The sequence below is a fragment of the Prionailurus viverrinus genome, chromosome X, assembly GCF_022837055.1.
Source record: "Prionailurus viverrinus isolate Anna chromosome X, UM_Priviv_1.0, whole genome shotgun sequence".
NCBI lineage: Eukaryota > Metazoa > Chordata > Mammalia > Carnivora > Felidae > Prionailurus > Prionailurus viverrinus.
This window is the reverse complement of record NC_062579.1, coordinates 82,666,535-82,681,895: the sequence shown is the minus strand read 5'-3', so window position 1 is coordinate 82,681,895 and position 15,361 is coordinate 82,666,535. Positions and strand designations below refer to the sequence as shown.

Sequence of the window (15,361 nt, the reverse complement as noted above, 5' to 3'; positions counted from 1 at the left end):
TACAATACAAATTTAACGATTATTTTTATGCTACAGTGAAGGGGCTTCTTCCTTACCTCCCCTCACCCTACCCCCCAACCCTAGACATTTCTGGGCATGATGTAACAGATAAGAGGAGTCTGTCAGCTTATCAGTCCTGTCCCTAGGTTGATACTGTTTTGAGAATTTGCTAGGTATGTCCTCTGGCATTAGTCATGCCAAATCCCTTTAACAATTGTTCCCTCAGCCACTCTGAGGTGAGGACACTGAGGCAAGGTGGTTAGGAGGAAGTCAGTGGTCAGGGCCACATGGAATGTTTCTGAGTCCTGCAGAAGCTGGTAAGAACGGCTCTGTTTGAGACCCTGGATATAGTGCCCTGGGGTGCCAACCTCACCCCAACACACAGAAGACTGCAATCCCTGAAGGGTGGCTGGGGCAGAGGCACACGAAAACTCTCACTCTCTCTCTTTTAAACCTTCCTTTTTAAACCCGTGGCTCCTGCAGACTGAATGGTCCCTGGACCGAAAGGTCTTGAGTGGGCAGCTTGATTTTCAAGGTGTGCATAAGGGCATATCCTTTTTTTCATTCATTCTATTCTCACTGGACAACCAGATCTGATCAGCACTACCTCCTGTTTTTCTACTCACTGCCTACAAATTAATCCTTTGAGCATGCTTCTTTTGTGAAGCCCAGACCTTTTGTAGTTTAACATACTGTGGTCTGATCATTCGTCTTAGTGCCTTGTTTTCCCCTAAAAGAAAATACCCTCTGGGGAAAATATGGCTGCCCCACAAGCCCGCAGGGCCTAGACCTGTTACCAAGCCCTGGGGAGGCACGGGGCTGGGTGCTGACCTAACTGGATGTAGAGGCGGCAGGTGCACATATTTTCTAGAACTTGCACTTTTCAGATCCTGAGACGTCTAGAGAGTTTAGTCAATGGGCCTTCTTACGGTCTGTGTTCCTTTTAATGGAAGAGCTTGGTTTCATTTCTGGGAAGAGGGCTTGCCAGAGGGAAACAGGGTCATATCATGGATCGTATAGTCACATGCTAAGATGTATAGGCCTCTCTAAACACGTGATAGGAGGTCAGAGCAGGGGTACTTCCAAGGAGGCTCCTATATTGTCAGAAACCTTTCTGGAAGGCCAAGGGGTCGTCCTCTGCTTCAGTCACCAAAATCCATCCTGAGCATCTTCAGAATAACACGCTCGCTCCTCCGGGCGCGGGGGACGGAATTAGGGCTGGAAAGATAGGCCAAGGTCCTGGTCTATGGGAGCAGGCGCCATCAGAGGCGCGGGAGCCGTCTGGCCTGCCCCCGTTGCGGCAGAGCTGACGGAACCCTGGGGCATGGCTTGCCTTGGGGGGCCAGATGCTGTCTCTGGGCCAAAGCCGGGCCTGCAGGGCAGGTGGCCAGAACTTGGAAGGAATTCTCTTCCGCAGCCCAGGGTCCAGGCTTGGCCCCAGCAAGCCGCCCCGCCAGCCTCTGCCACATGGGGCCTCGCGAATTCCGCGCCCCCGCCCCTCCGCGCTTCTCCGGGCCTCGCCCCCTCCCTTGTCCCCTTCTCCTCCCCCCACCAGCTGTCCCCTTTCCCCAGAGCGCCGAGACAGCCGGAGCCTGGGAAGAGGCGGCCTCGGGCCGGAGGGGGCGTGGTGGGGAAGGGAAGGAGGGCGGGGGTGAGGGGATAAGGAGGCCCGCGCGGCCCGCGCCCCCAGCCACTGCCCGCCCGGGAGCCCGGGTGCCGCCGCCTCCCGCTCGCTTCCCCTCGCCCAGGGGGGAAAGGTCAGCAGCGTCCTGGAGCCGCCGTGTCACTCCCCGACAGCCATGAACTGCAGCGAGAGCCAGCGGCTGCGCACCCTCCTCAGCCGCCTGCTGCTCGAGCTGCACCACCGGGGCAACGCCAGCGGCCTGGGCGCCGGCCCCGGCCCGAGCATGGGTATGGGGGTCGGGCCCGACCCGTTCGTGGGCCGCGAGGCGACCAGCGCCAAGGGCGACGACGCCTATCTCTACATCCTGCTCATCATGATCTTCTACGCCTGCCTGGCCGGGGGCCTCATCCTGGCCTACACCCGCTCCCGCAAGCTCGTCGAGGCCAAGGACGAGCCGGCCCAGGCCTGCGCGGCGCACGAGTGGGCCGCCGCCGACGCTGAGACTGCGGCCGGCTCGCCGGCCCAGGGCCGCCGCCAGCTTGCCCCCGGGGCGCCGCCCGCCCCGGCCCAGGGCGCCGAGGGGGTCTAGAAGCGCGGCCCCGCTTGCTCGCGCGCGCGCGCGCGCCCTCCTGGTCTCCCGCGTCCCCGGGCGCGGCGCCCACCTTCTCCTTTCCTCCCCTTCCAGGCGCCGCCTCACCTGAGGCCCAGACGGGGAGAGGCCCGCAGACCTCGTCTGACAGGCCCTGGAAGGAGCACCACCCTACCCACCCTCCAGACCGCTTTTTCCCTCTTAACCCTCCCACCCGGCCACCCCATGCCTACACCCCTACCCCGCACACCCAACTGCACTAAACTGCCTCTGCTCTCTTGTCTTCAGACAGCCCTGACACCATGCTCCAGCCCCCTGGGAACTGAATCCAACACGTCCAGCACTTGGCATTGAAGTGAAGCAATGAAGTCTATCAGAACTCTGGGCCGTCTAAGCTTCTCCAGCGGCTGCCAGGGACTGCTCACTCCACGGAGCCAGCGGGCTTGCCCTCGCTGCCAGGCGGGCCGCGGCAGTTCCAGCTTCCTGTTGCCTTAGGGACTGAGACAAAGAAAAATGAAGAGACCCCAGACATCTTTCCCCTCCCTCCCTCTTGCAGCAGGGAGCTAGCAGGACACTAGGACCAGTCTGTGGGCTAGAATGGACTTCATGGGGACTGAAGGGGGGAGGGAAGCTGCAAGGGGAGGGGAAGATATATGACCCCAACTGTATGCCTTTCTTGCATCCCGCTGTCATCCCAAAAGTAACTGGCCTGATTTTTAGCAGCGTGGCCATCTTCTGGTGTGGGTAACCGTCCCTGGGTGTGTCACCTCCATACCTCCAAATGCCTCCCCTGTATCGATTCAGTTGCCATGGCAGCTGTCTGCTTCATGTATGGAACAGGAGGCTCAGACGTTTCCCTCCCCTGTAACCTGGGGAATATCAGAGGCAGGTAATAAAGGTTGTTTAAGCAATAGCCTAAGACTCTTCTCTCAACGATCCCAGCCTTGAGACCCAGTACTATACAGAAAAGGAATCTTTTATGCTTTTGAAATTGATGTTTAGATTTGAGGGTTGGATTGTTGCAATATTTAGATCTATATATTCAATTCCAATACCACAGATGTGATTGTGGGTGAAGAAAAGGTTGATATGGTTAAATGGGTTTTATTTTTTTTTCAGCTATTTCAAAAGTTGTAACTGCTTTCTTCTTTTTTTTTTTTTCCCTTTAATTCTGAACCACTTTGAAATATCACGGTGCTAAGTAAGGGTTTCCCACTTTAGTTTTTCAGGATACACTTAAAAAAGTCTTTTCATACCCATCCCTATTAACTATTATCAAAGGTAAGTTTTAGAAGCCACCTTTGTAAGTCTTTTTTAAAAAAAAAAATGTAATGTTTATTTATTTTTGAGACAGAGCATGAACAGGGGAGGGGCAGAGAGAGAGAGGGAGACAGAATCTGAAGCAGGTTCCAGGCTCCGAGCTGTCAGCACAGAGCCCAACGCGGGGCTTGAACTCACAGACCGTGAGATCATGACCTGAGCTGAAGTCGGGAACTTAACCGACTGAGCCACCCAGGTGCCCTTCCACCTTTGTAAGTCTTAATCATGTGGCTTATTAAAAGAGAAAAATCCATCAAATGGTGTACATCTCAAGTCAGAGGGACAATGCTTCAACTAAACCATCTTAGCCAATGATGGGTAAAGCTACAGGTGCATGTTTATTGGTTTATTCTCCTTGTCTCAAGAAGTGATCAGAACTTGCCTGCTTAGGGCTTAAATGCTTATACTGATGGTGGCTGTTTGGGTTTCATCAAACACAGATAAAAATCACCTTTTAGCATCAAGCCAACTTGTTTAAACACAGCTGGTTTCTGTGACAGCAAGGCAAGCATATTATGGGGCACTTAAATGAGTTGATAGTACATAAACCTCATTCAAGGCATTGGTTTTGACTTTGTAGCCCATCTAGTATTTTACTGGAGCTATTAATAAGTTAAATGAACTTACTTTCATTTTCAGGATCCACTCCTTGAAGACAGATTGGCGTTGCCCAATTGGCTGATCTCTAGTTTTGTTTCAGTGTTAAGGCTGTGCAGGTGGGGGCCAGGGGTTAGGCAGAAGTCCAAGACAATGACAAGAAGAGAGGGGATGCTGTGAGAGCCATCATGGCGGCCAGGGTGGGATGTACAGGGAGGGCACAGATACCCAGCTATGCTAGGGGCATGTGAGAGGAACAATCCCCAGCCATGTATTTCAAGTACAACCATGACCGTCATTTTTCTTGCATAAATGGGGACACAGGTTGTTCTGACAATGCAGCGTAATCACTGGTTAGGTGTTGACAAATCGGTACCATTTTTCATAGACATTAAACATCTTGCCAAGATTTATATATAAAGGAAGCTGGGAACCACTGGGACGATGCCCATAATTAACATTAATTGCCAGCTGTGGGCAAACAAATCCCACTGCAAAAATATTTCTGTTTTTAAAAATATTATTTTTTTAAATGATGATTACAGTACCTGTGAAGAACACGTAGCAAGAGGAGTGACAGAACTCTCCCAGTGAGAAAAGTGACCTGGCCCAGGGAGAGCGATTTGCTCTACTGTCCAGTCACTTTTTCCAAATACATTCAGGGTTGAGACTGTGTCCCAGAGAGTAAAGTTTTCCAGAAGCCTGGGCACTTGAATCTCTACCGGCTAATGGGGGTGTCAACAGCATGTAAGGGATCATATTGTGGTCGGCAAAAGATAGAAGAAAGGACAACCAGGGCTTGGCAGAAAGGACAACCTGAATAGCCTGAGCTGACTGTACAAGTTGGGAAAATGTTAGCCTTCTCCTGAATGTGATTCTAATTGGAGTGAGTTCTTTTATCAACCCACCTGGCAAGTCTATTTCTTCTGTGTAAGCAGATCCTGTTTTAGGTCAGGTCAGATCGTTGCTCCATAACAATAATGAAGAAAAAGACCCATGCTTCCTTAACTGTAGCTCGAGGCTTCCAACAGAGCACGACTAGGAGATGTTTTGAGTTCCAATGTCTGGAAGTGCTCATTGACAGCACAAAAATAAACAGAAACTTTTCTTCCATTATGCACATAGTTCTGTGTTGTCTACTGATTGACTTTTCTACAGGGATATAAATGGGGTCTTTCATTAGTTTGTAGTTACCATCTTCTCCTTTTCAATTTGCCATCTCTTTTCGAAAGCAAGCATCTGCACATGATTTGTACCAGCAAAGAGAAAAGGGACTGGGCAGCTTTCCAAACTATCTTGCCTGACGGCTAAAGCAAATGCCCCACAGTGTGGTGGAGAGCACAGGACCAGAATCAGAAGGACTGAGGTCCAGCCCTGGCTTTGCCAATTAGATGGCTTCGTTTCTCAGAAAGAGCTGCTTAACCTTCCTGGGCCTGTCTCCACAGCTGTGGGGATTTGAGGATCAAGTAAGATCATGTATGGGAAAAAGCTAGACCTATAACAACTATCGAAGCATAAGGCGTTAAGTTTGTATTTTCCCTTTCCTTCCTTGGGGCAGTGCCTTTGGATAGTTGTGTGGGTGGAAGGTGGGGCAGGGGAGAGAAAATGCTCCACCATGTACAGTCTGCTCTTATTGCTTAAAGAAGAGGATTGTAGGGACTTGGCCACTGGTTCCTAGATTTCTGAGCTGATCGCCCCCATTCTCAGAATCTTGGATGACTGGGGATCTGTGCATAACTGTCTCCCCATCCTATTCATTCCCTTTACTCATAGGCCCACAGTGCCCTCTTTAAAAAAAATACGACAATTAATACTGTGTATTTTCAGGGTTCCACCAAGACTGGAATGTAGACTTCGAAGACAACAGGTCAAGGACTGAAAGAGGGCAGAAGAGAAGAGAAGGAGGGGAAGGAATCACAGGCTTCATGAGGGAGCTAGGAGGAAGAGCAATTTAGAATGTTCTATGAAGGTAAGGGAGCATGACTGAGGACCACCAGGGTGAATGGGTTATGGTGGTCAATGGCCAACCCTAGGTGAACTTGAATCACCTATCAAAGTGGCTTTGGGAGAAGAAGCTGGATGAGAAGTCACTTTTCAACCCCTATTGTTACTTACCACAACCTACAGCCTATGCAGGAAGACAAAGTGATTAAAGCAACTCTTCCTTCTGTGCTAGACCTCAGAGCATAGTACATGAGGCATACCAAGCTCTCAGAGAATGCAGCCTCTGTCTTTTGGCAATCTGTCCCTGGTGTTTGTCTATGACCTCTTTCTCTTGGCCAAATGTTTGGCATATTCTTTCTTTACCTCTTCCTTATTTTTCTTAGTACACTGTTTCTTCAGAATAGTACACCCATATTCATGTTGCAGGACACATGGCATACCGAGACACTGAACTTTGCACACTTAGGTCCTAGGTGACCCCACCAGTCCCTCAATCAGCTGTGTTTTGATGGAGGGCAGGGTCTTGGTAAAAACTGTGGCCTGGGCCTCTTCCTCTGAAGAGAATACACTCAGAGCAGACAGGGAGATACCTCAGTTACATTTTTTAAAAATTGTGGTAAAATATACATAAGGTAGGGGCACCTGAGTGGCTCAGTCCAGTAAGCGTCCGACTTCGGCTCAGGTCATTATTTCCCAGTTCATGGGTTCAAGCCCCCATCAGGCTCCATGCTGACAGTGCAGAGCCTGCTTGGGATTCTCTCTCTCTCTTCTCTCTGTCCCTCCCCTGCTCTTGCACTCTCTCTGCGTCTCTCTCAAAATAAGTAGACATTAAAAAAAGATTTTATAATAGATCACTCAGGACAAGATAAAGGTGAAGCCCAAGGAAAGAATCCCTAGTTGTGGATTTTGGTGAAATCGGAAAAGGGCAATATCTTGAAATGTTTATGTGTGTTGCAGAAGGTGCTTGGGGGAGGGCTATACGGTACTTCCCACGGCGTCTCAAGTCACATCCTCCTCTTACTGCCAGATGCTCTCAGAACCCTGGGGAAGACTAGGGTGGTCAGTAGGGAGCCACTAGGTGGCTTCCACTGTGAATTTGCTGAATTCCCACATACCTGACCCACAAGATGTCCATTCATGAAAATACCTCAGGTCCCTGAGGAAACAGGGGGCCTCCCTTTGGCTCTTCTAGGATCTCAGTGTGATCTAGCAGGGAGGGGTTGCAGCTCCAGCAGGCCTGGAAGAGAAAGAATGGAGACAAGAGGCACGCTAATTTCACTCCTTTTCTCACGCACAGCTCCTCTGGGGGCACTGTGGTCAGGACCAGCCCTTGGCAAAACTATGGGACTGGTATTTATCTTATATTGTCCCTTCCTGTTCCAAGTGACATCATCACTTGTCATTCCAGTCCTCCAAAACTGTTCCTTCCCTGCTGCCAAGGGCTAATGATATTCATTTACGTCTAATCTGCTATTCATCTCAGTGATGATCCAAAGAATCATCTATTTTTAAATGCTTATTTATTTTGAGAGAGAGAAAGAGAGAGAGAGAGCACAAGGTGGGGAGGGGCAGAAAGAGAGAATGAGAGGGAGAAAGAGAAAATCCCACGTAGGCTCTGTGCTGATAGCACATCAGCACAGAGCCTGACGTGGGGCTCGAACCCACAAATCACCATGAGATCATGACCTGAGCCGAAATCAAGAGCCAGACACCTAACCAACTGAGCCACCCAAGTGCCCCAAGAAGATCTGTTTTGAGGTCTGATCTTATTTGTTACTCTTAGAAAATCTCCATTTCGACTGGCCCCAATCTCAGGGGAAGGAGCTCTCTGAGAGGATAGCCCCCATATCTTGGCAATCTGTTCCTGGCATTTTTCTTTAGCCTCTTTCATTCCCTTGGCCAAAAGCTTAGTATATTCTGTGGCCTCTTCCTTCCCCTGCTAAGTATGCTGTCTCTTCAGAGTAGTATAGTGACATCTGTGTTGTAGGACATGTGAGGTCCCAAAACGTTAAATCTTGCACATTTTGCACATTTCAGTCCTAGGGTTCGTAGCTTCTTTGTTTAGGGGCTTTCTTACAACATATTGGTGGACCATTATCTTCTTTAGATTTAAAAGTTTGTGGATTCTGCTAGATTTGTGGAGCCCCTGGCAATGAGGCACAGTAGTATCAGTGAGTCCAGGAATATCCGTCTCCTCCTTTTATTTTTATAATAACCAAGATGAGAATGCTGAGATTAGCACCCACGATTCAACCCCACGTAGATTTGTGCCTTCTTCCTCCAGTCCTCCTTGGTGTGTAACAGGGATGCCCTTTTCCCAGTAGCGGATGGACATGGCCATGGGGTTAGACACCCTGCTTTATGGGGAAACCTCGTTTGTCATCCCTACCACTGATTAGGACCATGTAACCCTTCCATTCTCCACCCAGATTGTCAGCGGGCATGCACTTCTCATACAATGTAGGAAGTTTGTGTTCATTGTCAACTTGAGTTCCTGGCAGCCAGGGTCTGGGAAAGGGATGTTCAACTTCATCTTGAAGCAGCTGACCATTTCCAAGTTGCCATGAAAAAAGGGGGAAATGCATCATTAATGGTGGCTTTCAGACACTTGTGAGGGTGAAAGGTATGAAAAGGGGCTTGTCCTAGACTCCCAAATCTGAGATAGGTAAGGCCTCTCTGGCAGTCCCACAATTGTCGTAAGCTCAAGAACAGCACTTTGGCTTTTTTTTAATTTATCCCCACTACTTCTGGAGGTATTTGGAAGATTCAACCTTCAGCCATCTAGAAGGGCACCTGAATTTCCATGGGAATTTCCTAGGGTGGAGGGTGGGATGGGGATAGGAGTAACTGGGATGGGCAGAAAGGGAGAGAAGCCCTTGGCCTGCTCCCAAGTTAGACCTCTGTCTATTGGAAGGCTAACTTAACAAACAGGACACTGGAAAGGAATGTTTGAAAAGAATGATGGAAGAAATAGTAGGACAGAGTCCCTGAGGGCTTGTAAGGATGGAATTCCTATCATTTTCATGCCGTCTTTTCTATACATCTGTCCCCAACTCTGGCCATAGACAAATGAGAAGTCCTACTTGGAGCAGGTTGCTCTGGAATCAGCTAGGTTAGTCTCCATCTCATGCCCCAAGTAACTGGCACCATCCCTCAGAAGTATGGGCTTTCCCTGTAGCAAGTTCAAGGACTGGTCAGTTCAAGAGCTCCCACCTTTTCACATTCTCCATCATCCACTAATGCAGAATAGTGTAGTGCATACGACATGGGCTCTAGAGCCAGACTACCTGGGTAGCATGAGGAACGTTGCTTAACCTTCTCTGAGCCTCCTTTCCCCCCTCTGTAAAATGGATGTAAGAAATAACACCTACCTCCCGGGGTTGTGGTGGAGATTGTGTAGCATACATAGTGTCTGGTTCATGGTAAAGGTTCGGTAATGGTAGCTTCCAATCTTGCCCCAATCCACTGCAGCAGGTTGTCACGTACACTGCAGCAACGAAACAGCTTTGTCATGGTCACTAATGACCGGCATGTTGCCAATTCCCAGTTCTCATTTCTATGACTACTCAGCAGCATTTTTTTAAAGTAGACGCCACACCCAGTATGGAGCCCAATTCGTAGCTTGAACTCATGACCCAGAGATCAAACCTGAGCTGAGATCCAGAGTCGGAGGCTGAACCAGCTGAGCCACCCAGGTGCCCCTACTCAGCAGCATTTAATGCTCATTTCTTGAACCTTTCTTTTGACTTCTTAACTCCTCAATCTCTTGGTTTGCCTACTTCTTCACCAGTCATTTTCTTCTTAGTCTCTTTTGCTGCTTCCTGCTGCTGTTGAATTGCCCGGGGTTCTATCCTGGGACCTCTTCTCTTCTCCATCTATTCTCTCTCCCTTGGTGATGTTGACTAGTTCCAACATGCAAAATATCTTCTTCGTATATAAATACCATCTTAACAATGTTGATCCCCAAATATATATTTTTTTAACTCCTGAATCCCCTACTCTGAGCTCTGGACTTGCATATCAGACTGCCTACTTAACATCTCTACTTGGGCGTCCAAACTTGTCTCAAAGTTAACATATCCAAATCAGAGTTTTTTTGAATCCCTCCCCCCACCCAAATTTGTTGGTAACTGGTCATTGCTTAGAAGCTAGCCTGATGCTCATAGGTTGGCCATGTTATTCTCATGTTGGACATGAAACATCTCCCAGAATGCCAACATCAGATTAGTTTAATGACAAGACATGTCTCTGCGATCATGATGAAGTGAGACAAAACAAGACCACTGTGTAGTGTTATCTAGGTACAGACAAAAACAAGGTTGTGGTGAAACTCACAAATACCAAACATCCTCCTTTCCCACCTAATTTGAGTGGCTGATACTTCTCTCCCCCTTCTAGCTTCAGTCTTCCTTCATTCTAGATAAGTATTATCAAGATACCCAGTCACAGAATTACCGTCCCTTCCGAATAGCATCCAATCCAGAGAAAACCCTCACTTCCTTGGACCTTCCCCCAAGTCACCTAAGATAAGCTCCAATCCAATAATAAGTGTTTTCTAACACCTCTTACTGAGACACCCAGGGTTCCCTGTGGTATGAATCCTCCCTTGTTGCCATGAGTCATAAACCAAATTTGTTCAACTACAGATTTGTTCCTGGTGGTCTATGGCTTTGCTGTATTAATCTTCTCCATTGTTTTTTGTTTTGTTTTGTTTTGTTTTGTTTTGTTTTGTTTTGCTTTGCTTTGGTAAATGGTACTACCATTATTTATCCAGTTGCTTAGGTTAAAACAGGAGTCATACTGATTCTGTATTTTCCCTCACCCTTCCACATTCAATTTAGGATCTAAGTCCTTTCATCTGTACTTCCCAAATGAATTCTGCATGTAACCACTTCTCATGATCTCCACTTCTACCACCCTAGTCTACACCCACATTGTTTCTTACCTGGATTAGTATAACACTTTCTAAGTGGTCTTCTTGCCTTTACCCTTGACCCCCTGCAGTTAGTTCTTCACTCAACAGCCAGAGCAGTGTTAAAGCACAAAGCGGATCGTGTCTCATCTCTACCTAAGGCCCTCCATTGGCCTACCCACACAATTAGAATACAATCCCAACTCCTTCCCATAGTATACAAGACTTCTCTAAACCTTATCTCCTGATACCCTTCCGTCTTGCTCACTAAACTCAAGTTACAGTAATCTTTTTGCTGTTCCTTGGACACATCAAGCTCATTCCTGCCTCGGAGACTTTGCATGTGCTGTTTCTCTGCACGGAATGTTCTTCCTCCATATCTTCTCATGGCTGTTTCCTTCTCATCATTCAAGTCTCAGCTCAAATGCCATTTCCCCAGAGGCCTTCCTTGACCATCCTATCTATAGTTGCTCCTTTCTCCCAGCCCCCACCCTATTCTCTATCCCATTACCTTGTTTATTTTAACCTCACAGTATGAAGCACTGTCTAAAAATACCATGTTTGTTTACTTACTAGTTTATTATCAGTCTCTCCCATTTAGGCTGTAGGTTACATGAAGGCAGGGATTTTTTTCAGGCCATTTATAAAAATTTTTGAGTATTTTTATAACTTTGGAGGGAGTATAACTAACATTAAAAAGTACACACACTTAAAATATATAATGTGATTGATTTTGACATACATATACACCGGTAAAATCATCACCAAAATCAAGTTAACAAACAGAACCTATCCATCACCACCAAAAATTTCCCTTGATTCTTTGTGCCTTCTTCCTACTGGTCCAGCCAATCAATGAACTGCTTTTTGTCACTATTGACTAATTTGCATTTTCTAGAATTTTATATGAATGTAATCATGCAGTATGCATTTCCTTTACTCAGCTTCCTGATTTATACACTCACTTATGTTGTTGCATGTATTAATAGTTTGTTTCTCCTTATTACTCAGTAATTGTAGGGCAAAGTTTGTTTTTCCATTCACCTGTTGAAGGATATCAGGTTCTTTCCAGTTTTTTGAAATGAATGAACTAAGCTTCTATGAACATTTGTGTGCAAGTCTTTGTGTGGATATATGTTGAATGCAGGGATTTTGTGTCTGGTTTTTACAACATCTCCCATGCCAGAGACTTGCATGATATTTACATATTATGTGGTAGTTAAATATCTGTTGAATGAATAAGTGAGCCTTCTTTTTCAGCCCAGGTTCATGGACATTTCCACTACTTCTGTGCTCACCCTAGAATCTTTCACCACCCTGACTTTTGTATGATTCCTGCCTTTCCAATCTGCAGCCCTGGGTGACCCCTTGAAGGTGACTGTTTCCATGGTTGGCTTGTTGGAGAAACTCTCCTCATTGGGTTCACTGCCAATGCATGCTCTCTACCCTAAGCTGGCCCCTCTGGCTGTTCAACAATCCGTTCATTCCTCGCTTGCTGACTCCCTATCACATTCCCTACAGCAGCTGCTCCAAACTTCCTGCCCTCTCCTCAAGCCCCCAGCCCCAGCCCTCCCCCTCATTCTCAGGAGATGACTTCACCTCCTTCATTACTGAAAAGATTGAGGCCAAATGACAGAAGCTTCTTCAGCTTCCATCTGACCCATCTGCACACAGCCATCTCAAGCTCTTCCGACTCTCAGGAAGACATGCTCCTTCACCTTGCCAAGGTTAAGCTCTCTGACCATGTGCTTGATCCTAGCCCCAACTATAATGATTTTAACAATTACAACAACACCCCAAAAAATGTACTTAGCTCTCAATATGGACCACACACTGGGCTAAGTACCGAGAAAACAACTCTAATTATTATTGAAAAACTATGTCTTTAACATGCATCATTTCTTTTTTTTTCCTAAGCTGAAAACCCATTACTTTTTTTTTTTACACTAAAGTATTGCAAACACTAAGCACTTGGCATATGTTGCCTAATTCAATCTCCACAGCCATAGTAGCATAGTTCACAGTAGCATAGTACTAGTTTTTACAAAAACAGCAGAGAAGGAGACTGGTGAACAGACACATTAAGCAACTTCCTTTGGGTCATATGGCTAGTAAATGGGGGAACTGGGATTTGAACTAAGATTGAAATCCAGAGCTATCTCTTTCCTTCTTTCCTCTCTCTCTCCCTCTTGCTTTCTTTTTCCTTGAAGTTCAGGGGGTTTTCTTAATCCCTACTCTGTAGTTCATGGCCTATTAGCACCCTCGGTCACAATATACAGCAACTATAGGAAAACATGAAGGATCTTGCCAGACTAAGCAGTATGATCTTCATCCTGTGGGCAGAGATTCCTAAACCTTAAGGAAGCACACCGTGGGGTGCTTCTTAATAGCGCATGTTCCGAGGATCCACCCTCATATCTACGGGATCAGTGCCTTTGGAGGTAGGCAAAAGTAGAAACATCCAAGACCACTTACGAGGCTCGAGTGGTATTCCAGTGGCCCGGACTATGGTGGTAGCTGTGGAAGTGGATATATATATATATATATATATATATTTACTGTGGTAAAATACACATGAAAGAGAATCTACCATTTCATCTGTTTTAAAGTGTGCAATTCAGCAGCATTTATTCCCTTCATGGTGTTCAACCATCACCATGATCAATTTCAGAACATTTACATAGCCCAGATGGGAGAATCTGAAAAGGAAGAACTGGCAGAGCTGTGTAATCAATGGAATATCGATGGGGAAATGGAAAGGATGGTTTGGATGGCATACTGATTGGGACAGTGGCGATCCCCAACAGAGATGACTAAATAAAAAGTGGGATCTTGCACGGGTAGAAATGAAGGAGACATGGAGGCAATTGTGGACATGGTGAGTTTCTTAGCGACCTTCAGGGTGGAGATATAATGCACCCAGTTGCAGTGGATCCGGAGTACAGGTGGGAGTTAGAGCCTGGGGGCCCAGACTATATAATAGCAAACATTTGCATGAGGCTTACTACTTGTCAGGCATTGGACTAATGCACTGCGTACCGGATCTCAAGTAATCCTCATTTTACAGAGGAGCACACAGGGCCACAGAATTATTAGCATGTGACAGAGAGGAGACTGGAACTCATGCATACTGACTTTAGGGTCGGTGCCATTCTGCTGTGCTGCCTCTCTCAGAGGCCATTCCATCTACAGAGGGATAATACTTGAATCCAGGAGGGTAGGGGCAAGGCTGAGGACAGAGCCTTAAGGAAAACCTGCATCTATGGGGGGAAGGGGAAGGTGTAAGAGGAATCCACTGAAGGAGACAGAGAAGAAGAGATCAGGTAGGTAACAGGAAAATGGGGGGAAATCTCAGAGGCCAAAGGAGAGGAGAGTTTTAAGGAGGGAGTGTCTGATCCTGCAGATATATTGCAACTGAAGGGCTGTGAAAGAGCCATTGGATTTGCTGACGATTGTCACTGATCACATTCCAGTTGGCTGGTCAGTGGGGAACAGTGTTAAGGAGTGATTTGGCGGTAGGAACAGAAGGCAGCTAGGGTACACACTTCTTTTGAGAGTCTTGGAAATAAAGTGAATGATAAAGCTTTGGAAGGAGTCAGTGCAGCATCTTGGATCATGCAGACAGATCAGACTCCTGTCCTGCCACTTGCTGAGGGACCTTGAGTAAGTGATTTAGCTTCCTGGAGCCTCAGTTTCCTCATGGTAATAACAGGGCCTACCTGTAATAACTGGGTAAGATAAGTGAGAAGATGCATGTAAAAAGGCACATCGATTAGTGATTGTTACTAGTTGCTCAATAAAGGCCAATGAACCTAGTTCAGTGATCTTGAGTATCTAGGAAATTCTGCTATCCGGCCTTGTCAGGGTCTTTGAGATCAGGGATGACCAGACTAGAGTTGCTAACCGCTGTCAGTAGAAGGCCCTTTGGGGGTCACCTCAGACTGGAGTCAAGTCGTGGGGGTTAAACTCAAATTATAGCAGTTTGAAATAGATGGCTCTTCAACCCATTACTTCCTGTACAGTGAAATGGGTACAGCTTGTGTGAATTCTGTCTGTGAGTGACTGGGTAGAAAACCAGAACTTTGGAGGGGAAATGAATGACTTATTGCAGACCATCCTATGGCCTGGTTTTTCTGAGCACCCAAGGGAGCAAAGAAATCCGAAGGCATCTTGGCATTAGGTGTTCAGGGAGATTTGCCCACTTGCAAGATGGGAAACTCTCTCTCTCTCTCTCCTCCATAAACCCCACACAAATATGTCCTTTTAAAAGAGAATATGGGGGCATCTGGGTGGCTCAGTCGGTTAAGCATCCAACTCTTGGTTTCGGCCCAGGACATGATCTCCCAGTTCGTGAGTTTGAGCCCCACCTTGGGCT

The 15,361-nt window shown here is 47.1% G+C and overlaps 1 protein-coding gene across 1 annotated transcript; it reads left to right on the top strand.

Annotated features, from left to right (window-relative positions):
• The first annotated feature begins 1,581 nt into the window (after positions 1-1,581).
• Positions 1,582-3,126, top strand: KCNE5 (potassium voltage-gated channel subfamily E regulatory subunit 5). The gene has a single exon (XM_047844121.1). It carries the CDS (start codon positions 1,800-1,802, stop codon positions 2,211-2,213), a length of 414 nt encoding a protein of 137 aa, XP_047700077.1. The 5' UTR covers positions 1,582-1,799; the 3' UTR covers positions 2,214-3,126.
• The last annotated feature ends 12,235 nt before the right edge of the window (positions 3,127-15,361 follow it).